Source organism: Bos indicus, chromosome 8, assembly GCF_029378745.1.
Source record: "Bos indicus isolate NIAB-ARS_2022 breed Sahiwal x Tharparkar chromosome 8, NIAB-ARS_B.indTharparkar_mat_pri_1.0, whole genome shotgun sequence".
Taxonomy (NCBI): domain Eukaryota; kingdom Metazoa; phylum Chordata; class Mammalia; order Artiodactyla; family Bovidae; genus Bos; species Bos indicus.
In genome coordinates this window covers 70,623,365-70,644,240 of record NC_091767.1, presented here as the reverse complement: position 1 = coordinate 70,644,240, position 20,876 = coordinate 70,623,365, and the positions used below count along the sequence as shown (strand labels likewise).

At 50.0% G+C, this 20,876-nt stretch overlaps 1 protein-coding gene across 2 annotated transcripts in view; it reads right to left on the bottom strand.

Annotated features, from left to right (window-relative positions):
* Positions 1-13,967, bottom strand: part of SLC25A37 (solute carrier family 25 member 37) — a 47,589-nt gene extending 33,622 nt beyond the window's left edge. Inside the window, exon 1 of one of the 2 annotated variants that reach the window (XM_019966359.2) lies at positions 13,616-13,967. In XM_019966359.2, the coding sequence (XP_019821918.2) occupies positions 13,616-13,825 (210 nt within the window). In that variant the 5' untranslated portion in view covers positions 13,826-13,967. Of the gene's footprint in view, positions 1-12,514; positions 12,905-13,615 lie in introns of those variants that run through there. The other variant, XM_019966363.2, reaches the window with a different exon arrangement.
* Between the last annotated feature and the right edge of the window lie 6,909 nt (positions 13,968-20,876).

The following is a 20,876-nucleotide window of genomic DNA, read 5'->3' as shown; positions in this document are numbered from 1 at the left end:
CCCCTCCAGGAATGATGCAATGATACCTCTGTCCTCCTGGCAGACAGGGGACTTCTGTGAGGATGGACCTCACAGGCAAGAAGCCTCCAGGCTTCCAGTGCTTGGCACATGTAGTCACACCCACATGTTCCCAGTTCTGAATTAATTTTCTCATTAAAATGAAGACTAGGGGATGATGCTGCACTTTTACACATGGCTTTTAACTCCTTCTCAGTAGAGAAATTCCATGAATCAGGCTTATGCAAGCCAACACTTAGCAAACAAGCGGTGGAAACAGTGACTAAGGAAAGAGAGCTGGTTCTACAGTCCATGACACGCCTTGGGTTCGTCCTTAGACTTTTGCACTCATGTACACACACAACAGCATCTTCTTTCCCTTGGAAAGGTTTGCCCCTATTTCTTCAGTGTGGCTTCTGAGATCTGATTATCAGGCAATCACTTGTTTCTCTAATTCAGGCTGGAGACAGCCCTGGGACACCCATGGGATACAGCCTCTATTCCAGGGGAGCAGAGCACCCCACTGCAAGTCAGAGGCAGGGCCCTGCATGTTTCCATTCCTAGCAAGTTGGCTGGCAAGCTTCCTGCAGCTGCCAGCACCCACCCTCACATCCACCTTCCACACCATCTGCCAGGCCCAGAGCGAGGCAACATGCCAGCAAAACCCCCTCCCTGTGGGCAGTGTGAGGAAAGGAGGACCAGGGACCCCAGGACAAAGGCATCTGTGCCCTACCGCCTCCCCTTCTTCCTTTCAATGATCAGTGGCCATGAGTAACCGTAGCACACAGAGCAGCAAGGGACCAAGGCAGGTAAGGGCATCAGCAGATAGAGTCACGCTTCAGGATGATCGGCCACCTTTCTCAGTCCCCAACCTCACCCGCCAGCCACTCAAGGGGACAGACTCACCTGCAAAATGAAATGGAGCCTCTAAGGTGACAACCCCATGGAGATGAAAGGGAGGGGCCCCACTCTCTGGAGGAATCCTTAATCACTGGCCTTAATCACAGTAGTTGTATGCAGGCCTCTCATCGCTGGTCCGACATCATCAATTTTAAATGTATTTCTGAGCATGCCCCAGAGTATAATTGGCTCTTCCTGATTACCCAGCGAAAGAGGTGGCGGCAGACGGCCACCCTGGTCTTTATTCAACAGATGGGAGACACAGAAGGTAAGAAGAGAGGCTAAGTGCCCAGGGCCATGCAGCTGCAGCGAATCCTACAGTGGCCGGAACCAGAGCCTGTATTTTCCATTCCAACTAGCTAAACCTACCCCTTTAACAGGATCCCAGTTTGATAATAAATACCACGGCCTGGCACCTGCAGAGAGCTTTATACTTTGTAAATGGTATAAAGGTCTGTTGACTGCAAAACAGGCTGTATTTTCTTACCACATGTATTAAGTAGAACTGAAAGGGAGGTGCAGCGGGCATTGTTACTCTTCCCTATTTGAGATGAGAATACTGCAACCCTAGCAGACCAAGGAGCTATGATGTAGTACTCTTTCCATAGGTCATTTTTAGGCTGTCTTTTGGAAAGGAATCCTTAAGCTAATCCAAAATCAAGTTACTATACTGAGTCCTACTTTGACTCACCGCTAAAATGAGAATGTGCCATAGCAGCTGCAGTTTGCTCCAGAGAAAGAAGCCAGAGAGAACCAAAAATATCCTATGGTAATAACCATTTGTGATCATCCCCTTGCCCTACATATTGGAATAGGTGACCAAGGAACTCCTACCTATATGTTAGAGCTCCAAGTTCCATGCCAAACTATGACTTTTTGCCAGAGCTTCCTCAGCTCCAGTTTCTCCCTCCCAAAAATGCAGCTGGAACCCCAAAATCTCCTCTCAGAACCCAGCTCAAGGGCTCTGCCATCATTAACATGAGTCTACATCTCAGCACTTCACATGCTTGCTCCTACCTGATTCCTTTCCTCAACTTGCCTTTAACAGGATCCCAGTTTGGTAATAAATACCATGGCCTGGCAGCTGCAGAGAGCTTTATACTTTGTCAATGGTATAAAGGTCTGTACCAGTACCTTCAGTGCTGGTACAGCAGAAAGAGGCACAAGTTCCAGGCCACGTTATTGTCCTGAAGCTTAGTTTTCTCATTTATGAAATGAGAGACTGTGGGTGCTTTTTCCTATCTTCAAAGGAGAGCTAAGAGGATCAAGTGACAGAATATAGGTTAAAACAACACGAAAATAATGCAAGATAGAGTTACAACAGCAACATACAAGCATAACCAAGCATTCAAGCAATAATACTTTCTGGGGTGGTCCAGTGGTTAAGAATTCACCTTGCAATGCAGGGGACGTGGGTATGATCCCTGGTCAGGGAATTAGGATTCCACATGTGGAGCAACTAAGCCCATGTGTCCCACAACTACTGAACCCATCTGCCACAACTAGAGAGCCCATGCACGGCAACGAAAGATCCTGCCTGATGCAACGAAGATCCCGTGTGTTTCAATTAAGATCCAATGCAAATAAAAAATGAATTAAAAAAAATCAGTCTAAAAAAAGTAATAACACTTTCAGAAATGATAATAGGAGCTAATATAAAGTGAGAGCTTACCACTTACCACTGACACTATTCTTAACATTCTAGTTGTAGCATAATTCATTCTCATAGCAACACACTATGAGGTGTGTAGTGTTTTATTCCCATTTCACAGATGAGAAAAATAAGGCACAAAAAGGTTTCAGCAATTTGTCCAGGCACCAGCCAGGCAGTCTGGACTCAGGGCCCATGCTGTTAACCTGAAAGGCCCTTATTTCAGCATATTACCTCTGATACGATCTGTCATTAGTGGGGCCTGTCAAGGTTTGGGCTTTCCTGGTGTCTCAGAGGATAATGCAATGCAATGCAATGCAGGAGACGCAGGTTTGATCCCTGAGTCAGGAAGATCCCCTGGAGAAGGAAATGGCTATTCACTCCAAAATTCTTGCCAGGAACAATCTGCGGACAGAGAAGGCTAGTGGGCTAGAGTCCATGGGGTCACACAGAGGTGGGCACGACTGAGACAAGCCACCTGCAAACGTGATCCCACCTGAGCTACTCAACAGCCCTGTCCAGTAGGTAAACAGATGATGTCAGTCCAGGCGGCTAATAATAGTCTATGAGACACAGAGACACCAAGCCAGAGAAATAACTCATCCAGGTTTCCAAGCAGATGAGTGGCAGGATGGGGACTTAAATTCATGGGGCCTGACCCCTCCACCCCCACCTCCACAGCTTTCCAGGGGTCCCAACACCAGCACAAGTATGACACACACGTCCCCCCTCCCCAACGCCTGCCCACAGCAGCATCTCCAGGGAACAAAGGCCGAGGCCACACTGAGAGATCCATCAGGGGCCTCTGCCACCAGACCTCAGGGGACAGTGCCTTTCTCAGTCGCTCACAGGATTTTGTGTGTGATGGATCCAGAAGCTGGTGGCCCCGGAGGATGTCCTCTCAGGGACACGAAGTGGCAGTCCCTCCACCTGACCCACGGTGGCCAGACATTTCCTAAACCTGTTATGCAACTTTTGCTTCAACCAAGCTGCTGCTGGGATTTCGCTCTATTTCAACACGTTTTGTTTTCTCTTCAGAGAGAAAGCACGAATGTGAAACCAAAACACTTCTTAGTGACCAGACTACGGCCCTTCCCGGCAGGCTGGGATTACTGGGCGGGGTGGGGGGTGGTGGTTCTCAAAGTTACCTTCTGGGAGCCAATTTCAGCTTCCAAAATGACTAACAACTGCAGGGGTGAGGAAGAGGATGTGTGTGTGTGGTGGGGGGTGGGGCACAGTACAACTGAAGGCCACTGTTTCCCAGAGGGGAAGAAGCCAACTCAAGAGGGCCCAGCAAAGAGCCCCAGTGACACTGCCCTGCCGGCCCCAGAATTTCAAGATGGCAGCCTGAGCCCTTCTGAGTTCACCCACCCCGGCCCTCGCACCCATATGAAAGTCAATATCAAGATGGGTCATTCTTCTCCCCAAAGCAAGCTGGTCTCATCACCTAAGCTCAGGGTCTAATTACAGGGAGCAGGCTCTGGAAATAGGAGCCAGGACTTATTTTGGTTGCCTGGGTAAGGAGGGCCCTCAGTCAGTGTGCAACGAATGAAGTGGGTGGCCAGATGAATAAACAGCCTCAACGGGGGCTTGTGGGTTCCACCATAGAAAACGGACAGACAAAGGGGCTGAGTCTCTGTCTGGCCAAGGACAGTAGGGATCCCAAACAACGCTAAGCAAAACAAAATAAAAACCAGCACTTGTTTAATAGCAGGTTTTAAAGCACTTCCCCCACCCCCACCTCACATCTCTTTAAAACAACTGATTCATTCAACCAAGAGTCACAGAAAACCTTTATGTGTCTCTGGAGAATAAGTCTGAGGGGAAGAGGGTCTGGGCCTCAGCATGCCACTCAAGGTAGTCCAGGTTTATTCTGAAGGCAGTGGGGACAGCCATGTGGTGTCAGGTGGAGACACTACTGGAAGTGAACTGAGACAATGGGGCTGCCGCTCGACCCCCTCAGGCCCCTCTCAGGCTCTGCTGCACCATGGAGAACAGGCTGGATTTTCAGTTCCAATCAGCTAACTCCGCCCCTTTAACATGATCCTCATTTGATAATAAATACCATAGCCTGGCACCTGCAGAGAGCTTTAAGCTTTATAAACTGTGATCACTGCAAACCTGGTTGCATTTTCTTCTAAGACTTAAGTAGATCTGAAAGGTATGTAGGATGAGTATTATTACTCTTCCCTGTTTAAGGAGAGAAAACTGGGGATGAGCAGATCAGCTAAGAAGGATTTGTGGGCATTCATTCAACAAATACTTAACTGAGCACCTACTATGTGCCCGGAACTATTTCTGGCAAAGGGAACACTCAAGAGAACAAAGGAGTCAAAAATTCCTGCCCTTTGAGAGCTGACATTCGAATGAGGGAAGACAGACTGTGAACAATGGAGATCATATTACAATTATGAAAAAAACACTAAACTATGTAAATAATACATATAAGTTAATGGTATTGTGGGTTACAGGGTAACACATGCTGTGGAGAAAAGCAGGTCTGGGCAGTAGGGAAGTGAGAGCGAAAAAGGAGGGGAGAGAAAGGGCAGGTTTATCCAATTGTGACTCTGTGATCAGGGAAGCCTGCAATGTAAAGGAGACAGAGGCAGAGTCCCCTGAACCAGCAGGAGGGAGAAGAAAACAGATTTAAGGAGTATCACAGATGCAGGAGTGGACAGGTCTTGGAAGCATATGGGGAGAGGGGAAGAGGGGCAGAAATGGGGGAAATGTTGAAGACCATCCCCAGCCTTCTGAGGAAGGGGGCCCAGGCCAAAGGGAAGACCAGAGGAGAGGGCAGGATGTCCATGATGGACACTGAGGCAGCCAACTGGACATGTCTCCAAGGCAACAGGATACCCAGCTCCCAGACAGACCCGACCAGAGACACAGATGTGCAAACCGTGAGTTATCAGCACCCAGGGAGAAAAAGAGATGTGTCCCGAGAGACAAAAAGAAGACCAGGAGGCTGCCTGTCATCAAGAGGGACCGGGAAAAGGGTAGCTGAATTTATTAGCCAGGAAATCGCTGGTAGCCTAGTGGGGTTTCAGCAGAGCGGTGGGTGCAAAGGAAATCAACCCTGAATATTCACCAGAAAGGACTGATGCTGAAGCTGAAGCTCCAATCCTTTAGCCACCTAACACGAAGAGCCGACTCACTGGAAAAGACCCTGATGTTGAGAAAGATTGATGGCAAAAGGAGAAGAGGGCAGCAGAGGATGAGATGGTTAGAGAGCATCACCAACTCAGTAGACATGAATCTAAACAAACTGCAGGAGACAGTGACTAAACAGATGCAAAATGCCAGAGGTCTGGGGGGAGGGGGAGGTGACAAGGGGAGGAGGTAGAAACTGAGTGTCAACCATCCTTTCCCAACACATGTTATTTTAAGGAGAAAAAACTCTTGGGGCACATGGGGTCAAGGTGAGCTGCCTGGGGTTGGTTTGTTATTTAAGATGAGACAAGTATGGATTCAGAAATGCTCTTAAGAAGGAACCAATGGCTGGAGGTGGGGGTGAGGTAGAGGCCAAGATACTGGAACTGGGTTACTCAAGAGACAGATGACCAAAATAACTATGACCATGACCTTTATTGAGAACTTAGGCACCAGACACTGCAGCAAAAGCTTTACATACGTCATGCCCACTTTTTCAGTAAAAAAGAATCTGGGTCTTGGGATTCATATTCCCAATCTGTAGATAAGGAAACTGAGCTTAGAGAGGTCAAGTAAGATGGCCCAGGTGAAGAGCCAGGATTCAAACCCAGGTGTACATCACTGGTTGCTACACCCACTGATTCTCCTTAGAAGAAGGAAGGACCCTCTTACTTTACAATAGGAGAAGGGGCAGGGGTTGGCAGGCTAGTGGGAAGGACAGTTAGAGGAAGAATTTGATGGAGTCCGGGTTCCTCTAGGAACAGAGAGCAAGATGCCACACTGAGGCTGAAAAAAGTGGAAGGGTGGGAGTCTGAGAGGCAAGGTGGTCTGAAGCAGCTGCTGAGCAGGATGGAAGCCGACTGACTAGAGCACAGGGAAGGCCAGGCTGGGGCCCCAAACGCCTGGCACACAGGGCAGCAGTGGACACAATGTGAGGGTTTCTCCTGAAGGGCTGGGCTTCCCTGTGGGCAGTGGGTTGTCGGGGATCAGATGTGGGCAGGCAGGTGTAGGAAGATCCAAAGGCAAAGAAACTATGGGCTGGAGAGTGGCTGCAGTGATGGGCTGTGGGGGCCAGGCTGGATGAGGAAGCCAGGGATGCGATGAGATGAGACAGAGAAGAGGAGACAGTCTTCACACAGTGTGACCATGAGAAAGCTGTGGCCAGACTCTGAAACGTCTGAATGCACGATTCCAGGGGCAGAAAGGTTCAGGGCCAGGACAAGGCCCTTAGAAGTAACAGCCATGAACCTGAGTGGCGTAAAGAATAGAGGGATTTGGGACTTCCCTGGTGGTCTGTGCTTCCAATGCAGGGGGCATGGGTTTGATCCCTGGTTGGGGAAGTTCCACAGACTGTGCAGTAGGCAAAAGAAAAAAAGAATGTAGGCATTTGGATGTTAGTCAAGTGGTGACCAAAATGGAACACTCTCAGGATGATAATAGAATTCAGGATGGACGAACAGTCTGTGAGCCAATGTCAACATCCAGAGGATGAAGGAAAGTGGCTGGATCACATTGTCATTGATGATGATGGTACTGAAGCTGAAAGGTCCCACCCAGAGGACAGTCCTACACAGGAGGTAATGATAACCGCTGTAAGGACTTAACCCTCACAGATACCCAGGACATCAGTACCATTTTTTCCTTCTTTTATAAATGGAGAAACCAGGCAGAGAGGTGAAGACATTTGCCCCAGGTCACACCCAAGTGGGAAGCAGGACCACAGTCTGGATCAAGAGTCCCTCCCTCTACCCACCCTGCCATCCCAGTGGAGAAGAAGGTGAGTGGTAACACAGGGAGAAGAGGGACAGATGCTGGTGGAAGTGGATGGCAGGAGCCTCAAAGGGAAAGGAGAGCTTGATAGGGTGAGCAAGGGGAGAAGAGGGACAGATGCTGGTGGAAGTGGAGGGCAGGAGCCTCAAAGGGAAAGAAGAGCTTGATAGGGTGAGCAAGTAACAGTGGGAGGGTCGCAGCCCCAAGGTGCCTGATTTAAACTAATGGGCATCATCTCTACCTGAGAGGCATTAGGGAGAGGCCTCAGGAGAAGCGCTGGGTGTCTATCGGCACAGGGAGGAGGAAGGAACATTCAGTGAAGATGTAAAGGAGTCAATTACAAGGAACTTTCACAGGGTCCAGGGGAAAAATAAAGAAGGAAGCCAGGGAAAGTTGGTTCAGGAAAGAGAAAGCAGGAAGGAAATTAGCTTCTGCATTTCATAGATAAGGAAACTACCAGAACTCCGAAAAGCTAAGTGTCCCACCCAACCGGTAAGTCAAAAGCCTGGGATCTGAACTACCCCAAGCCAGTTCTCTGCCGGTGAGAATTCAGGCTCAGAAGGAGTCTGAGGGCACATCTGAGACTTCCCTGGTGGCTCAGACGGTAAAGCGTCTGCCTACAATGCAGGAGACCTGGGTTCAATCCCTGGGTCAGGAAGATCTCCTGGAGAAGGAAATGGCAACTCACTCCAGTATTCTTGCCTGGAAAATCCCATGGACAGTTGAACCTGGCAGGCTACAGTCCATGGGGTTGCAAAGAGTCAGACACAGCTGAGCGATTTCACTTTCACTTTCACTTGCAGTTAAAGTGATTGGAGGAAGCTTCCTATGAAAAATGGCGACAGTGAACATTCCAAGGTGTTGACTGGGAGAGGAGGGCAGGCTTTGGGCCAAGCAGAACTCACAAGGAAGATTTAAAAACAAAAAGAAAACTCTCTGGGCAGGAAACCTTGGGGACCCAGGGGACACAGGAAAAAAGCCAGAAAGTTCGGGGGTTCAAGAGAGACCGCCAAAGGTTTCCTTGAACACAAGCAAACCAGTTCATCCAGGGCGTCAGGGAATGCCAGAGGGGTCCAGACCCCAAGCCTGTAAACAAAGGAAAGCAGGACTCGAGTTTGGAGACTGGTCACCACCCCAAAGATCGAGGGGACAAAGGCCCTAATCAATGAAAGGGCCACAGTGGCTAAAACGTGCCCAGGGGCAACCAAGAAAGGCATAGGATGCCCACTCCACAGAGCGACACCCTCTGCCTTATGTGACAAGCCCTCTACCTCAAGGGCACGCCCCCTACCCCTTGTGCACCCCAAGGCGTGATTTGAAAAATGTAATTGAACTCCCCCTCCAAGTTAGCCCCAGTGCCTTCCCCTATTGAAGATCTGAGGTCTCCTTGGCTGCCTGCTGTAATCTCAGGGGCTACCCTCCAAGCCCTGGCCTTGCCCTCCCCCATTTCCGGACAGAGGGGGCCAGCGGCAGGCAGGAAAGGGGCCACGTGGGGGCCGAGCGCTGTCTCTGGGACCAGATCCCTGCCCCCACTCCTCCAAGAGACCCCAGGCCTGGGCATCAGCACGTGGCCTGGGCATTCATGAAACAAACAACAGTACAGAAGTTCAAAAAGAATTCCTCGCTGGACTCCATGCCACTCCCAGATCCACCTTATAGAAAAGTGCTCCTTCCCACTGAAGGAGGATGGCGAAGAAAGGAAGGGCAGGATCGGAAGGAGACTGAAAAATCACTGAACTTTTGTCGCAAAAAACGAGAGCAACTTGGGATTTCACACTCTTTCGAAGCAGAGTGGCATCTCCTGGGCTGTATGTGGTTTTGAAAGCACTGGAGAGGGTGGGAGGGAGGGACGCTGGCAGCTGCCTTCGTCACCCCGTTCCATACTGAGGACCCTAGCAGTCTGCTTGGCACTGCGGAGACCAAGATGAGGAAAGCCAGAGGTGGAGGAACACTGAGCTGCCTGGCACCTGCCCGCCTCGCTGCTGCTGCTCCTCGGAGCTCAGCACTGCCAGGGACAGAAACCCCCGAGGCCAAGCGAGGCTTCCAACTGGCTCAGCACCCACCAGCTCCTAGAGAGAAGGCTTAGACTCAACCAGCTCGGCTGGCTGTCAGTGCCCTGCCATCCGGCTGCACCCTAGCGGGGCAGGAGGGCTTCCCCCAGCAGAGCTTAAAGGGACTGCGTTTCCCTGACAAGCAAAGCAAGAGAAGGGTCAGCGGAAGTTCTCTTGCTTCAAATCTTTCCTGTTTCCTTCTGCCCTTGCTTTCGCCACCGCAGGACGCAGGGCATGGTCGGAGAGCGGTGTGCCTAATCTGGTTGGAATTTCCTCCTCCACCCACCTGGCATTCTCCCCACAGTCCTGAGCGCTCCGGACCAGGGGTTCTCACGTCCACCCTAAGTGCTGGTCTAGGCGACCACACCACTGGCCCCTCTGGAGCACCAGGGGGAGAGAGGCGTATGGCAGAGCTGCTGCAAAGCCCCAGCTGGAATGCAACAAGTCATGGCGACCTCTGGGTGACAGCCCTACAGGGTCCCCTCGCTCCCTCCCTTGGGACCACTGCGAGGTCCTGGCAGCCTGTCCCTTTACAGATGAGTAAGCAGTCATATGCCACTACCGTGGGGCCAAGGGAGAGAGGAAGACACAGAAAGGAGGAGGAAAGTTGCCAAAAGTCTTCTAAATCCCCACTTAAGAATCACAGGCTGTTGACTGCTGGAACTTGAGAGGTGTTAGTGATGATGAGGTTCAGTGTTTTCTCAGACTTTTTGGCCTAGCCAGAGGTACATTTTGCACAGCCACTCAGGGAACACACATACACACAACCCAGACTGTCACAGAGCAACAGTACTTCTTACCGCATGCCACACATGCTTCTATTTAATATTTTGTACTCTCACCAACCTGGCTTTTTAAGAATGTTTCTCCCACTAATGGTCACCACCCTTTGAAAAATGCAAGTCATTAAGGTGACATTGGGTGGAGGGGATTTCACAGAAAAGTATATGCAATATTACAATGTGAAGCATTAGCCAGGCTGACTTTCCACACTTAAGACACAACACAGCAGCTTGCTGGGCTCAGAAATCAAAGTGACCAGTCCTGAGCACCATGGTCCACACACCAAAAAGGAGAGAAAAACTGGAAAACACAGGCCCATCCAACACGCTCACTGAACTTTACAAGATCAAGGTTAAAAATGTGTGCCTTATAAAATACAAAAACAAAACAAAACCTTTTTTTTCCTCTCAAGATACAATTTACATTGATTGGGCTTCAAGTGTAATTAATTATTTCAAATTGCAAGTAACATAAAAAGAGGACAATGAGTATTCTGTGTTCGTAGAAAGGAGGACAGGTGAAAAATAGGAAATATTAACTGGTCCATAGCCCCCATTTTCCTAGTGACAGAACAGTGCCTAAAGAATGAAGCAAGTTAGGGGCTGGGCTTGAACCCCAACCCAGGGCTCCTGACTCAGTTACTCACAGTCTCCACCATCCCTGTTATTTAAGAAGAACACAGTGAAGGTCTCCCCAAGTGGAGCATTTCCTTGGCCCCTGACATCTCATGTTGGACATCGACACTTGTGTTGGTTTCAGCACACCTCCATTGCAGCCTTGCTGGGGTCACACAGCGGGGCTCATGCCACTTAACTCTCTCTGTGCTTTTTAGCCCCACTGCAAAATGAAAAGAGTAATCCAAAGAAACTGTAGCAAAAAAAAAAAAGAAAAAAAAAAAACCACCAAGAGGTACTTTAAAGCCAAACCGGGATGCTCAAAACCAGAACCCCCAAGGGTCTTTATTCAGAGCCAGGATTATAATCCGAGAATCTAGAAATTGTTCCTGGTTAGCTAACCCAAACCTGTATTTTATTTATTATTTTTAAAATTTTATTTTATTTTTTGGCTGCACCACACAGCACGTGGGATCTTAGTTCGCAGACCAGGGATCGAACTCGTGCCCCCTATGTCAGAAGCGCAGTTAACCACTGGACCACCAGGGAAGGTTCCCCAAACCTTCATTTTACAGTCAAGTTCCACAAAATGACAGCCCAGGACCACACACATGACATTAACCCATCCACAAGTGAAAACTGCTACAGAAAGCAATACTAAGTACATAGTGACAAGTGGATCAAAACATACCAACACCTAGAGAGCAGAAGGAGGGGCAGGGAAGAAACTAAACACAGATCACACAATTCAAACACATGCAACTAACCCCTTGTAAGGGGCTTCCCCAGTGGCTCAGCAGTAAAGAATCCACCTGCCATGGAGGAGATCCAAGAGATCTAGATTCCTGGGGTCAGGAAGATGCCCTGGAAAAGGGAGTAGAAGCCCACTCCAGCACTCTTGCCTAGAGAACCCATAGACAAAGGAGCCTGATGGGTTACAGTCCATAGTGTCGCAAAACAGTCAGACACGACTGAGCGACTTAGCACGCACCCAAGAGTGTCATAGGGAGCTCAAAAGGCATAACTAACCCTAAAAACAAGCTCCAATGATGCCTTGAACCAAACTCACAGCAGAGGTCAAGAGCCTCAGAAGTGGTCTAGTTCTTTGACGGCTCATGCCTGCTCAAATGACATCTCCCAGCTCCTAACCTTCCCACACTCTGTCCAAGGCACTTGAGACAACAACTTCAAATATGGGGACTTTTTATTACATGTGAAGGATTATTTCCTATACAAATGCCACCTGGTGTCCGTCCACGGTCTTTCTTGGAGTGACTTTGAAAACCTAAGAGAAAAAATCTCCTTGTGGCCTCCATAACCCTGGCAGGCAAGGACGGTTTCTTTAATCTCCCTCTGGCATGCCGGAGAGCAGAGGGGTGATGACTAAGACCCAGCAGCACAACATAAGACTTGGGGCTCACCTTAATGTGAATGCCCATGGCCTTCTCTCTGGATTGGTGTCTGTTCAGCCACTGACTGCCAGCTCTAAGAACTGCTCAGAGCAAGGAAAACCCTCTGCATTAGACATTCTGGCCTTCCCACCGCTCATGTGGGGCCAGCATCAGAAACAAGATACAGACGCTAGTTGGGGAACTCACCACCTAGAGAAGTCCCCAAATCTCCGAAGCATACCGGGGCTGGAGTCGGCGGATACCCGTGGTGCATGAGCCCTGGCAGGCTAATCCCGTTCACCGCTCTGTGCCTCAGTTTCTTCATGTTAATTCCCACGGCTACTGTACGAATTAGATGAGTTCTGCCTACAGAACTGCAATGTATCAATAATAGTATTACTTCCCCGTAGCACTCTATCTATCCTCTGGCCATTCTGTATCCTGAACAAGCTGACTTAGTGCAGCTCAGGCAAAAATCCGCCTGGTTAAAGCTACCTCCTGACAGCAATGCATTTAAAACTACCCGGGAAGCGCGGGGCAAACTGAACGGCTATTACACAACCCATAAGAAAGGCTACGTAGCACGCGCTCTCCCTGCCTGCCCGCCTCCCTACAACAAAATGAGAAGGCAAATGTCACTGTAAATCTCACTGCCTCTCAGCTGCTCGGCTGCCAAAGGGCGGGCGGCCGGGCCAGCCGGGTCGGGGCCACGTTTCTCGGCGCGAGTATGGTTAGCGCTCCCGGCGGCGAGCCCCTCGGGGACGGCGCACGTGTGCGGGAGCCCCGATCACCCGGCAGCGGCCAGCTGACGCCACTCGCCGCGGCTCGGACACCAAGCGCGCCAGTGGGAGCCGCGACCAGCCGGGACCGCAAACCCTCCGATCGCGTGGCCAGACGTGGTAAGACTGCTCAAAGCCATACCGGCCGGCTCCGTCTGGAGCCCCGCCGCCACCGCCGAGGCCAGCGGTGCTCTCGCCTTCTCCTCGCCGGCGGCAGCGCCGCCAGCAGCCTGGGCCTGGAACTCGGCGGGAGCGGCGAAGCGGGGCGCCGGCTGGGGCACCCTCGTGGGCGCGGGAGGGGTGGGGGTTGCCCCCGGGGGCCCAAGCGCACAGCGGAAGGAGCTACGCGGCGCACTCCCAGGCGCCCCGGCTGCGCGCGCCAGCTCCCGGTGGGACCCAGGAGATCCGGGGGGCGCCGCGGCGCTAAGGAGAGCGCGGTTGCGGAGGGCTGCTTCCAGGCGGCTCCCGCGCGGGATGCATAAGCACACGCGTGCGCTCGCCCGTTCTCTGAAGTCTCCTGGCGCCTCACCTTCACTGAGTCTACCGGGTACATGACCGAGTGCTCCAGGATCCCGGCCATCGCTCCGGCTGTCATGTGGGTGGATAAGGAGGCGCTGGTCGGCAGGTTCTCATAGTCCTCCGACCCGGCGTCCTTGCAGCCGCCGCCGCCATCTCGGCTGTCCCCATCCATCCTGCGCGCCCTAGCCTGGCTCCCTACGCCGCCGCGGCGTAGCTCCATTCGCCGGCTCCGCGCGGCGCGGGAGGCTGCAGGAGGCGGGCGGGGCGGGGGAGGGGGCGAAAAACTTCACTTCTTTAAAGTGGGAACCACCTCCCCGGTGCTGCGGGGCCTGACGCCATGGCGGGCTGGGGTGGAGCAGAGGGGCCCGAGACACCAATCACTGAAAATGAAGAGACGGGCTGCGGCCGCGCCATTGGTGTGCAGGATAGTGGGGACCCGCCTCCCTGTGTGACGTAACTGTCCAGTGCAAATTTCCAAGCTACCGGACGGGGGCGAGAGGAGGACGTGGGGTGTCCCGGGAAGTCGTCTTACCTCCTGGTGGGGTGGTGCTGCCTGGCTTGGAGCAGGCCAGGGGGGCAGCTGCTGGGAAGGGTCACCCGGACCGCAGAGGGGGAAGTGCTTGCGGCTGGAGGGGGATCCGGAACAGCGGCCAGTCTACCCACAGACCCCGGGATTTTGTTGCCAACAGTATTGCTCAGCAAGCTTTGGCATTCCTCGGGCCTGGAGCAGCTAAGTTACTGCGAATGTCATTTATAGAGCAATTATTGTGGCTGGAGGAGGAGTGGGGGCGCACGTGGGGGTGGATGGAGTTCCAGAATTGAGGACCCACTGCGCGATACGAGGGGTGCACCTCCTTTTCTGCAGCACAAGAGCATGTACCGTGGAGGGAACAAAGTGAAATCTCGAGATCCTGCGCCAGGCTGCTTCGTTGGCGCGAATACTAAAGTTTTTCTTTCTCAAAAGAAAACACGTGATTCGTAGAGCAAAGTTTATTCCTCCTTATTCTCACAAAGGGGCTAAAGCCACACAGCCCTGGACTGGTGAAGACGATAAATGGTCACCAGGATGAAGCCCTTCTGAATGGGCACCTTCAGCACGTTTTCCTCGGGCAGGAAAGGCTTTAAACGCCTGGCCTCACAATAGAGAGAAAAGTGACGAAGAGAGTAAAATCTTGCAGCATTGCATCTGCCTGGGCTTCCCCGGTGGTACAGTAGAAAAGAGTCCACCTGCCAAGCAAGGAGACCCGAGTTCCATCCCTGGGTCAAGAAGATCCCCTGGAGGAGGAAATGGCAACTCACTCCAGTATTCTTGCCTGGTAAATCCCATAGACAGAGGAGCCTGAGGGGCTACAGTCCATGGGGTCACAAAGAGTTAGACACAGCTGAGCAACTGAGTGCACATGTATAGTTCTTTAAAGACTCGGGTCTTCTAGTTCATAAACTCATCCCAAGCTATTAAATATCTTCTTAAATAAAGTGTAACCCAGGTTACTTTATTGTAACCTAAATAATAATGTCTTCTCCATCTGGGAGGAAGAGGGAGGAATCAAAAATTAGGGGAGTAACCTGTCTGTTTATCTAAGGCTCCCTGAAATGTGTGTCTAAATGTGCATGTTCTGGGCTTGAGATTTGGCTTGAGCTGATCAACTTTTACTGCATCTTATCCGTAGAAGACTTCTAGTCAGGAAAGCTGTTCCTTGAGATATGAAAGGGTGGGGGAGACCCTGAAGATGCTGTATCTCCTCCTTGGCCTCACCCTGGTCCCAAGATTCGAGTCACAGTCACCCAGACAGCTCCCCGGGATTTGAGATTCAGTGATGTGAATAATGTCAATAGAGGCTTCAAGACCTAGGGGACTGTTTCTGAATTTTCAGTAGCTGCCAATAGTTGCTCCCAAGAGAAGTGCTAAAGATGGGATAGGTAAAAACAAGCTCTGCATTTAGTCATTCCTGGAGACAAATTTCCCTGCTTTTGCTAAAGGTGATTTTCAAGACACACTGGTTAAAACCTGTTGATACTCATTTAAAAATAGATACCCTTTAACCAGTAAGTATTAACTCATCATCTCACTTCAGTGACCAACACTCTGAAAATACAGGATGCTCTTCAAAGCATTGTTCATAGTAATAAATAATTGGAAACAAGCTAAGGGTTCAACTAGAGAGGAATAGCTGAGCAATTACGATACTTGTGTTAGTGAAATATTATGAGGCCATTAATTGTGGTTATGCAACAACATGGGAAATAATTATGATGTAGGTAAGAAAACAAAGCAGAGTTCTATGAACACTACATTCACCAAGATGTAAATATGCACATAAGAAGAGTGAAGTGGTTATGGTGATAGTGATGTAGGATTACAGTTATGTTTACTATATTTTTCAGACAAACAATGCTTGTATTGTTTCTGTAATTGAAAAACATATAAAGAATGAAAGTGGATCATTCTTTGTAGGATCTACTCTCTCGATGGATGAGAAAACCCCTGAACTCTGCAGTGGTGATATTGGTGGAGAAAAGTCAGCCCGTAGATGCTTAAACGCACTCTTGGCATTTGTGAACATCCTCATAATCTTCACAGACATACAATTTTTAAAAAATTTCATTAAATGTTAAGCTGAAGCATTTAGAAAATCTTCAAAATATTTATTATGAATATTCAGTATTTTTTCTCACCAAATGTGGTAGTTATAGTGGTTTGGCCCTCAATACCTTAAACTTCTTCTTGTACTGTAGTGGCCAGAAAATTTAAACCACATTTCTTGCAGTTGGAGTCTGCTGCTGCTGCTGCTAAGTCGCTTCAGTCGTGTCCGACTCTGTGCGACCCCAGAGATGGCAGTCCCCTGGCTCCCCCGTCCCTGGGATTCTCCAGGCAAGAACACTGCAGTGGGTTGCCATTTCCTTCTCCAATGCATGCAAGTGAAAAGTGAAAAGTGAAGTCGCTCAGTCTTGTCCGACTCCTAGCGACCCCATGGACTGCAGCCCACCAGGCTCCTCCGTCCATGGGATTTTCTAGATATGACTTAAATTCTGACAGCTGAACTAGAGAGTTCTGGGAGGTGGAAGGCAAATAGAGACCACCATCCTGCTGTTTTGCTGTTGTATGCTGCCTAGCAAAATCCTAGACCCTTGGATCAGGAGCAGTTGGGGTGGGCAGTGGCTTGCCTATTACAATAGCATCACAGTGTCTGGACCCCAAGTTCATGGATGTTGAAAGGCAGTTGTGGCAATGGGAGTGGCAACAGGGAAGGTGGCAGCACCATAGCTTCCATAGGTGGCCTCCTACACCTTGGAGGATCCGGTGGGGCTTCCCTTAGGAAGCCAGTTACGAGTTGTGAGTCTGAGAGTCATCTCTGGAGACCCCGCCTAGGTTTCCCATTCAGCAATATTCTGTACAGTAACAAATGGGCATCATAATGAGGGAGGTATCTCTGGATGTCAGAATACAGTGGCCAGCCCTGGTGCTCGACCTCTGTGGAAGGCCTGCTGGGAGGGGGGTGACATCCCCCAGACACTGTGAGCCAATGCTCTGGCTCCACTGCCAACAAGAAGGGAACATCACAGGGATGCAGGGACAGAGCTGTGATCCTGCCCTGCGGGGTGAACCAGGAGACTTGGATGACTTGCTGGTTCCAGCTGAATCTTAGGTAAGGTTCCTGAACGTTGAAGTTCTGAAGATGTCTTTGGTTCCCAGCTGCCTTCACCCAACTGGGAGTCCACTTAGAAGCAGGAAGCCACAGAGAATGTAGGGGGAATAGCACTTGAGTTGGAATCACAGACATGTTCAAGCTTGGGTTCCACCTCTGACCAGTTGTGTGACTCTGGCCCTTTTGGTTGGCTTGCTTCCACACCTGCTGACGATGAACATTAGTGATTAACACGTTGTTATTCAGTGGCTAAATCATGGCTGACTCTTTGTGGCCCCATGGACTGCAGCACACCAGGCTTCCATGTCCTTCACTCTCCCAGAGTTTGCTCAGACTCCTGTCCATTGAGTCGGTGATGCCATCCAACCATCTCATCTTCTCCTCCTGCCCTCAATCTTTCCCAGCATCAGGGTCTTTTCCAGTGATTTGGCTCTTCACATCAGGTGGCCAAAATATTAGAGCTTCAACTTCACCATCAGTCCTTCCAGTGAATATTCAGTGTTGATTTCCTTTAGAATTGACACACAGTGAAAGAAATACAGAAACAAAAAAATACAATAAAAGCCTACAATGAATTATATATAATTTGAGAGTGTTTGGAAGAAGGAAGACAGAAGGGAGTTAATGCTACACAGGGAAGACATTCAGGCTTTCTCCAAAATCTTGCTTTTCTCACAATAATTACTCAAGTCCTGACATCTGCGTACCCACTCATGCAATGCACGTATATATTAACACTCTGCCCAGAATTTAGTCAATGCAGTGTCTTCCCCTGGGGCTCTAGAATTCCTCTACCAGGGGCGGGTGGCGGGGGAGGGGTGCATGGAGGAACTGCATGGTGTGATGTCTCCTAGAGCATAGTGTGCTGGGTACCTGGTGTGGCTGTGCATTTTGCTTTTTTTTTTGTTTTGCAATGTGCACTCCTCCACATTTTCATTATTTTTAAGTCAAGGGTTTATGTTGGGAGGGCTGAGAGGGCCACTAGACATGCAGGATCCCTCACTCATTTATACATCTGGCCCTGTAATCCCAGAAGCCTTTGCTTTCCCAAGGACAGCACTGTCTTTGCTGAGGAAGCAAGGACTGTCCTAAAAGCTATATCTGCAATTCATCCTTAGGGATGTGTCTCCTCTTGAGACCGAAGAAGAAATGGAGCCCTCCCACCAAATAAGAAAGGGGTGAGGGCAAGCCTCCAGGCACAGAAGACAGAGAGTTGCCTCTGTTTACTGGTCTTCCTTTTATAAAGGATGGTGACAAGAAAGGGTCAGAGCTAGAGGTTTAATCAGGGAATTAAGTGTTGCCCAGCTCCACTGGACAGTGAAGGAGAGAGAAGCCTGGTATGCTGCAGTCCATGGGGTCACAGGTTGGACATGACTTGAGTGAATGAACAATAGCAATCTCCCAGGAGCCTGCCAGTTTGTCGCAGACCCTGCTGCTTAAGCCCCTTGTGATAAGGCTGGAACCCCTTGCTGTGATACATGGTGGGATCCACAGACTCCCCGTCTTGTGGATTCCTGTGCCATTCTCCCTGGCAGCTGCCCCCTGCACTTTCATGGATGAGGCTCAACGATGCCAGTTGCCCCCTCCTCACATCATGGTCTCTGCACTGTGGTCATTTCCACTGTCACTCAAGAGCCCATCACCTAGTGGATGTCTCAAGGCCCAAGGGTGGAAGGGGGAGCAGGGGGGAGAAGAGCCCTGAGGCCCCAGTGGAAGCAAAGTATTGGCTCAGTGTTGGGTAGGGTGTGCCAGAACGGTGTGTTTGCATGGTGATCTTGGGCCCTGCATGGCCACCCACTGAAAGAGGTTGCACCTGTAATCTTTCCCTCTCCTCAGCCTTTTCCCACAAATATACTGAGTCCTTTGTAGCCTAACAAAATCCCTCTTTCTGGCTCCACACCTTAAACTATTGCCCTATTTTACTCCTCTATCCTGAAGTCCCCAAAAGAATGATTGCCTCAGCTACCCTTCCTTCACTAGACTCCTGAAGACTTCCTGTGGTTTTTATCTCCTGCACCTTTCTAAAGAAGCTCTTGAAAAGGTCACCCATGACCACACTTCCAGATCAGCCCATCTCTCCCAGCACAAACCTCTCAACCCAGCCTCCCCTGGAATTCCTCCCTTATTTCCACTCTCTTCCTGCCCTTCTAACAATGCTCTCTGCCTCCTTCGCCGCCTCTCCTTCCCCATAGGATGTCCTCAGCGCCCCTTATCTTCCCTTTGGTCCTCGCTTCAGTTTCCATTTTCCTATTCCCAACCCTGGCTGGGCTTTCAATTCTGACCATTTCTCTGCACTCCAGTCCCATATTTTCTTGTGCTTCCCAGATACCTCAGTCAGTTCAGTTTCTCAGTAGTGTCCAACTCTTTGCAACCCCATGGACTGCAGTATGCCAGGCTTCCCTGTCCATCACCAACTCCTGGAGCTTGCTGAAACTCATGTCCTTTGATTCGGTGATGGGTCTTTTCCAATGAGTCAGTTCTTCACATCAGGTGACCAAAGTATTGGAGCTTCAGCTTCAGTCCTTTCAATTAATATTCAGGACTGATTTCCTTTAGGATTGACTGGTTTGATCTCCTTGCAGTCCAAGAGACCCTCAAGAGTCGTCTCCAGCATCACAGTTCAAAAGCATCAATTCTTTAGTGCTCAGCTTTCTCTATGGTCCAACTCTCACATCCATACATGACTACTGGGAAAACCATAGCTTTGACTATATGGACCTTTGTCGGTAAAGTAAGGTCTCTGCTTTTTAATATGCTGTCTAGGTTAGTTATAGTCAAGGAGCAAGCGTCTTTTAATTTCATGGCTGCAGTCACCATCTGTAGTGATTTTGAGGCCCAAGAAAATAAAGTCTGTCATCGTTTCCATTGTTCCCCCCATCTATTTGCCATGAAGTGATGGGACTGGATTCCATGATCTTAGTTTTTTGAATGTTGAATTTTAAGACACCTAGCTCCACCTGAAGCTCAGACAATGGAGCAGGGTCCTAGGGCTATCATCACAAAACACCCTAAATGGGCAGCTTGAAACAGCAGCATCATACTGTCTCACAGCTCCGGAGGCTAAAAGTCCAAGGTCAAGGCATCGGCAGGGCCACCCTCCTTCCAAAGAGTCTAAGGAAGTATCCTTCCTGACCTGTTCCTAGCTTCCTGTGGCTCCCTGGCAATCCTCGACATTCCATGGCTTTAGATGTGTTATTCCAGTCTCTTCCTCCGTTGTCACATCCCTATTTGTCTCCATGTCTACACGCACATTTCCTTCTTCTTTTTTTCTATATTTATTTATTTAATGTATTTATTTGGCTGCATCAGATCTTAGTTGCGGCGCAGGGGATCTTTGTTGCATCATGCAAAACGTTTCATTGCAGGACAGAGATTCTCTAGTTACGGCGTGCAGGCTCAGTACTTATGGCACATGGGCTTAGTTGCTCTGTAGCATGTGGGATCTTAGTTCCTCTGTAGCATGTGGGATCTTAGTTCCCCAACCAGGGATAGAGCTTGCATCCCCTGCATAGGAAGGCGGATTCTTAACCACTGGACACCGGGGAAGTCCCCATTTCCCTCTTCTTGTTAGAACAGCAGCCATAGTGGATTAGGGGCCCGTGCTACACCAGGATGACTTCATCT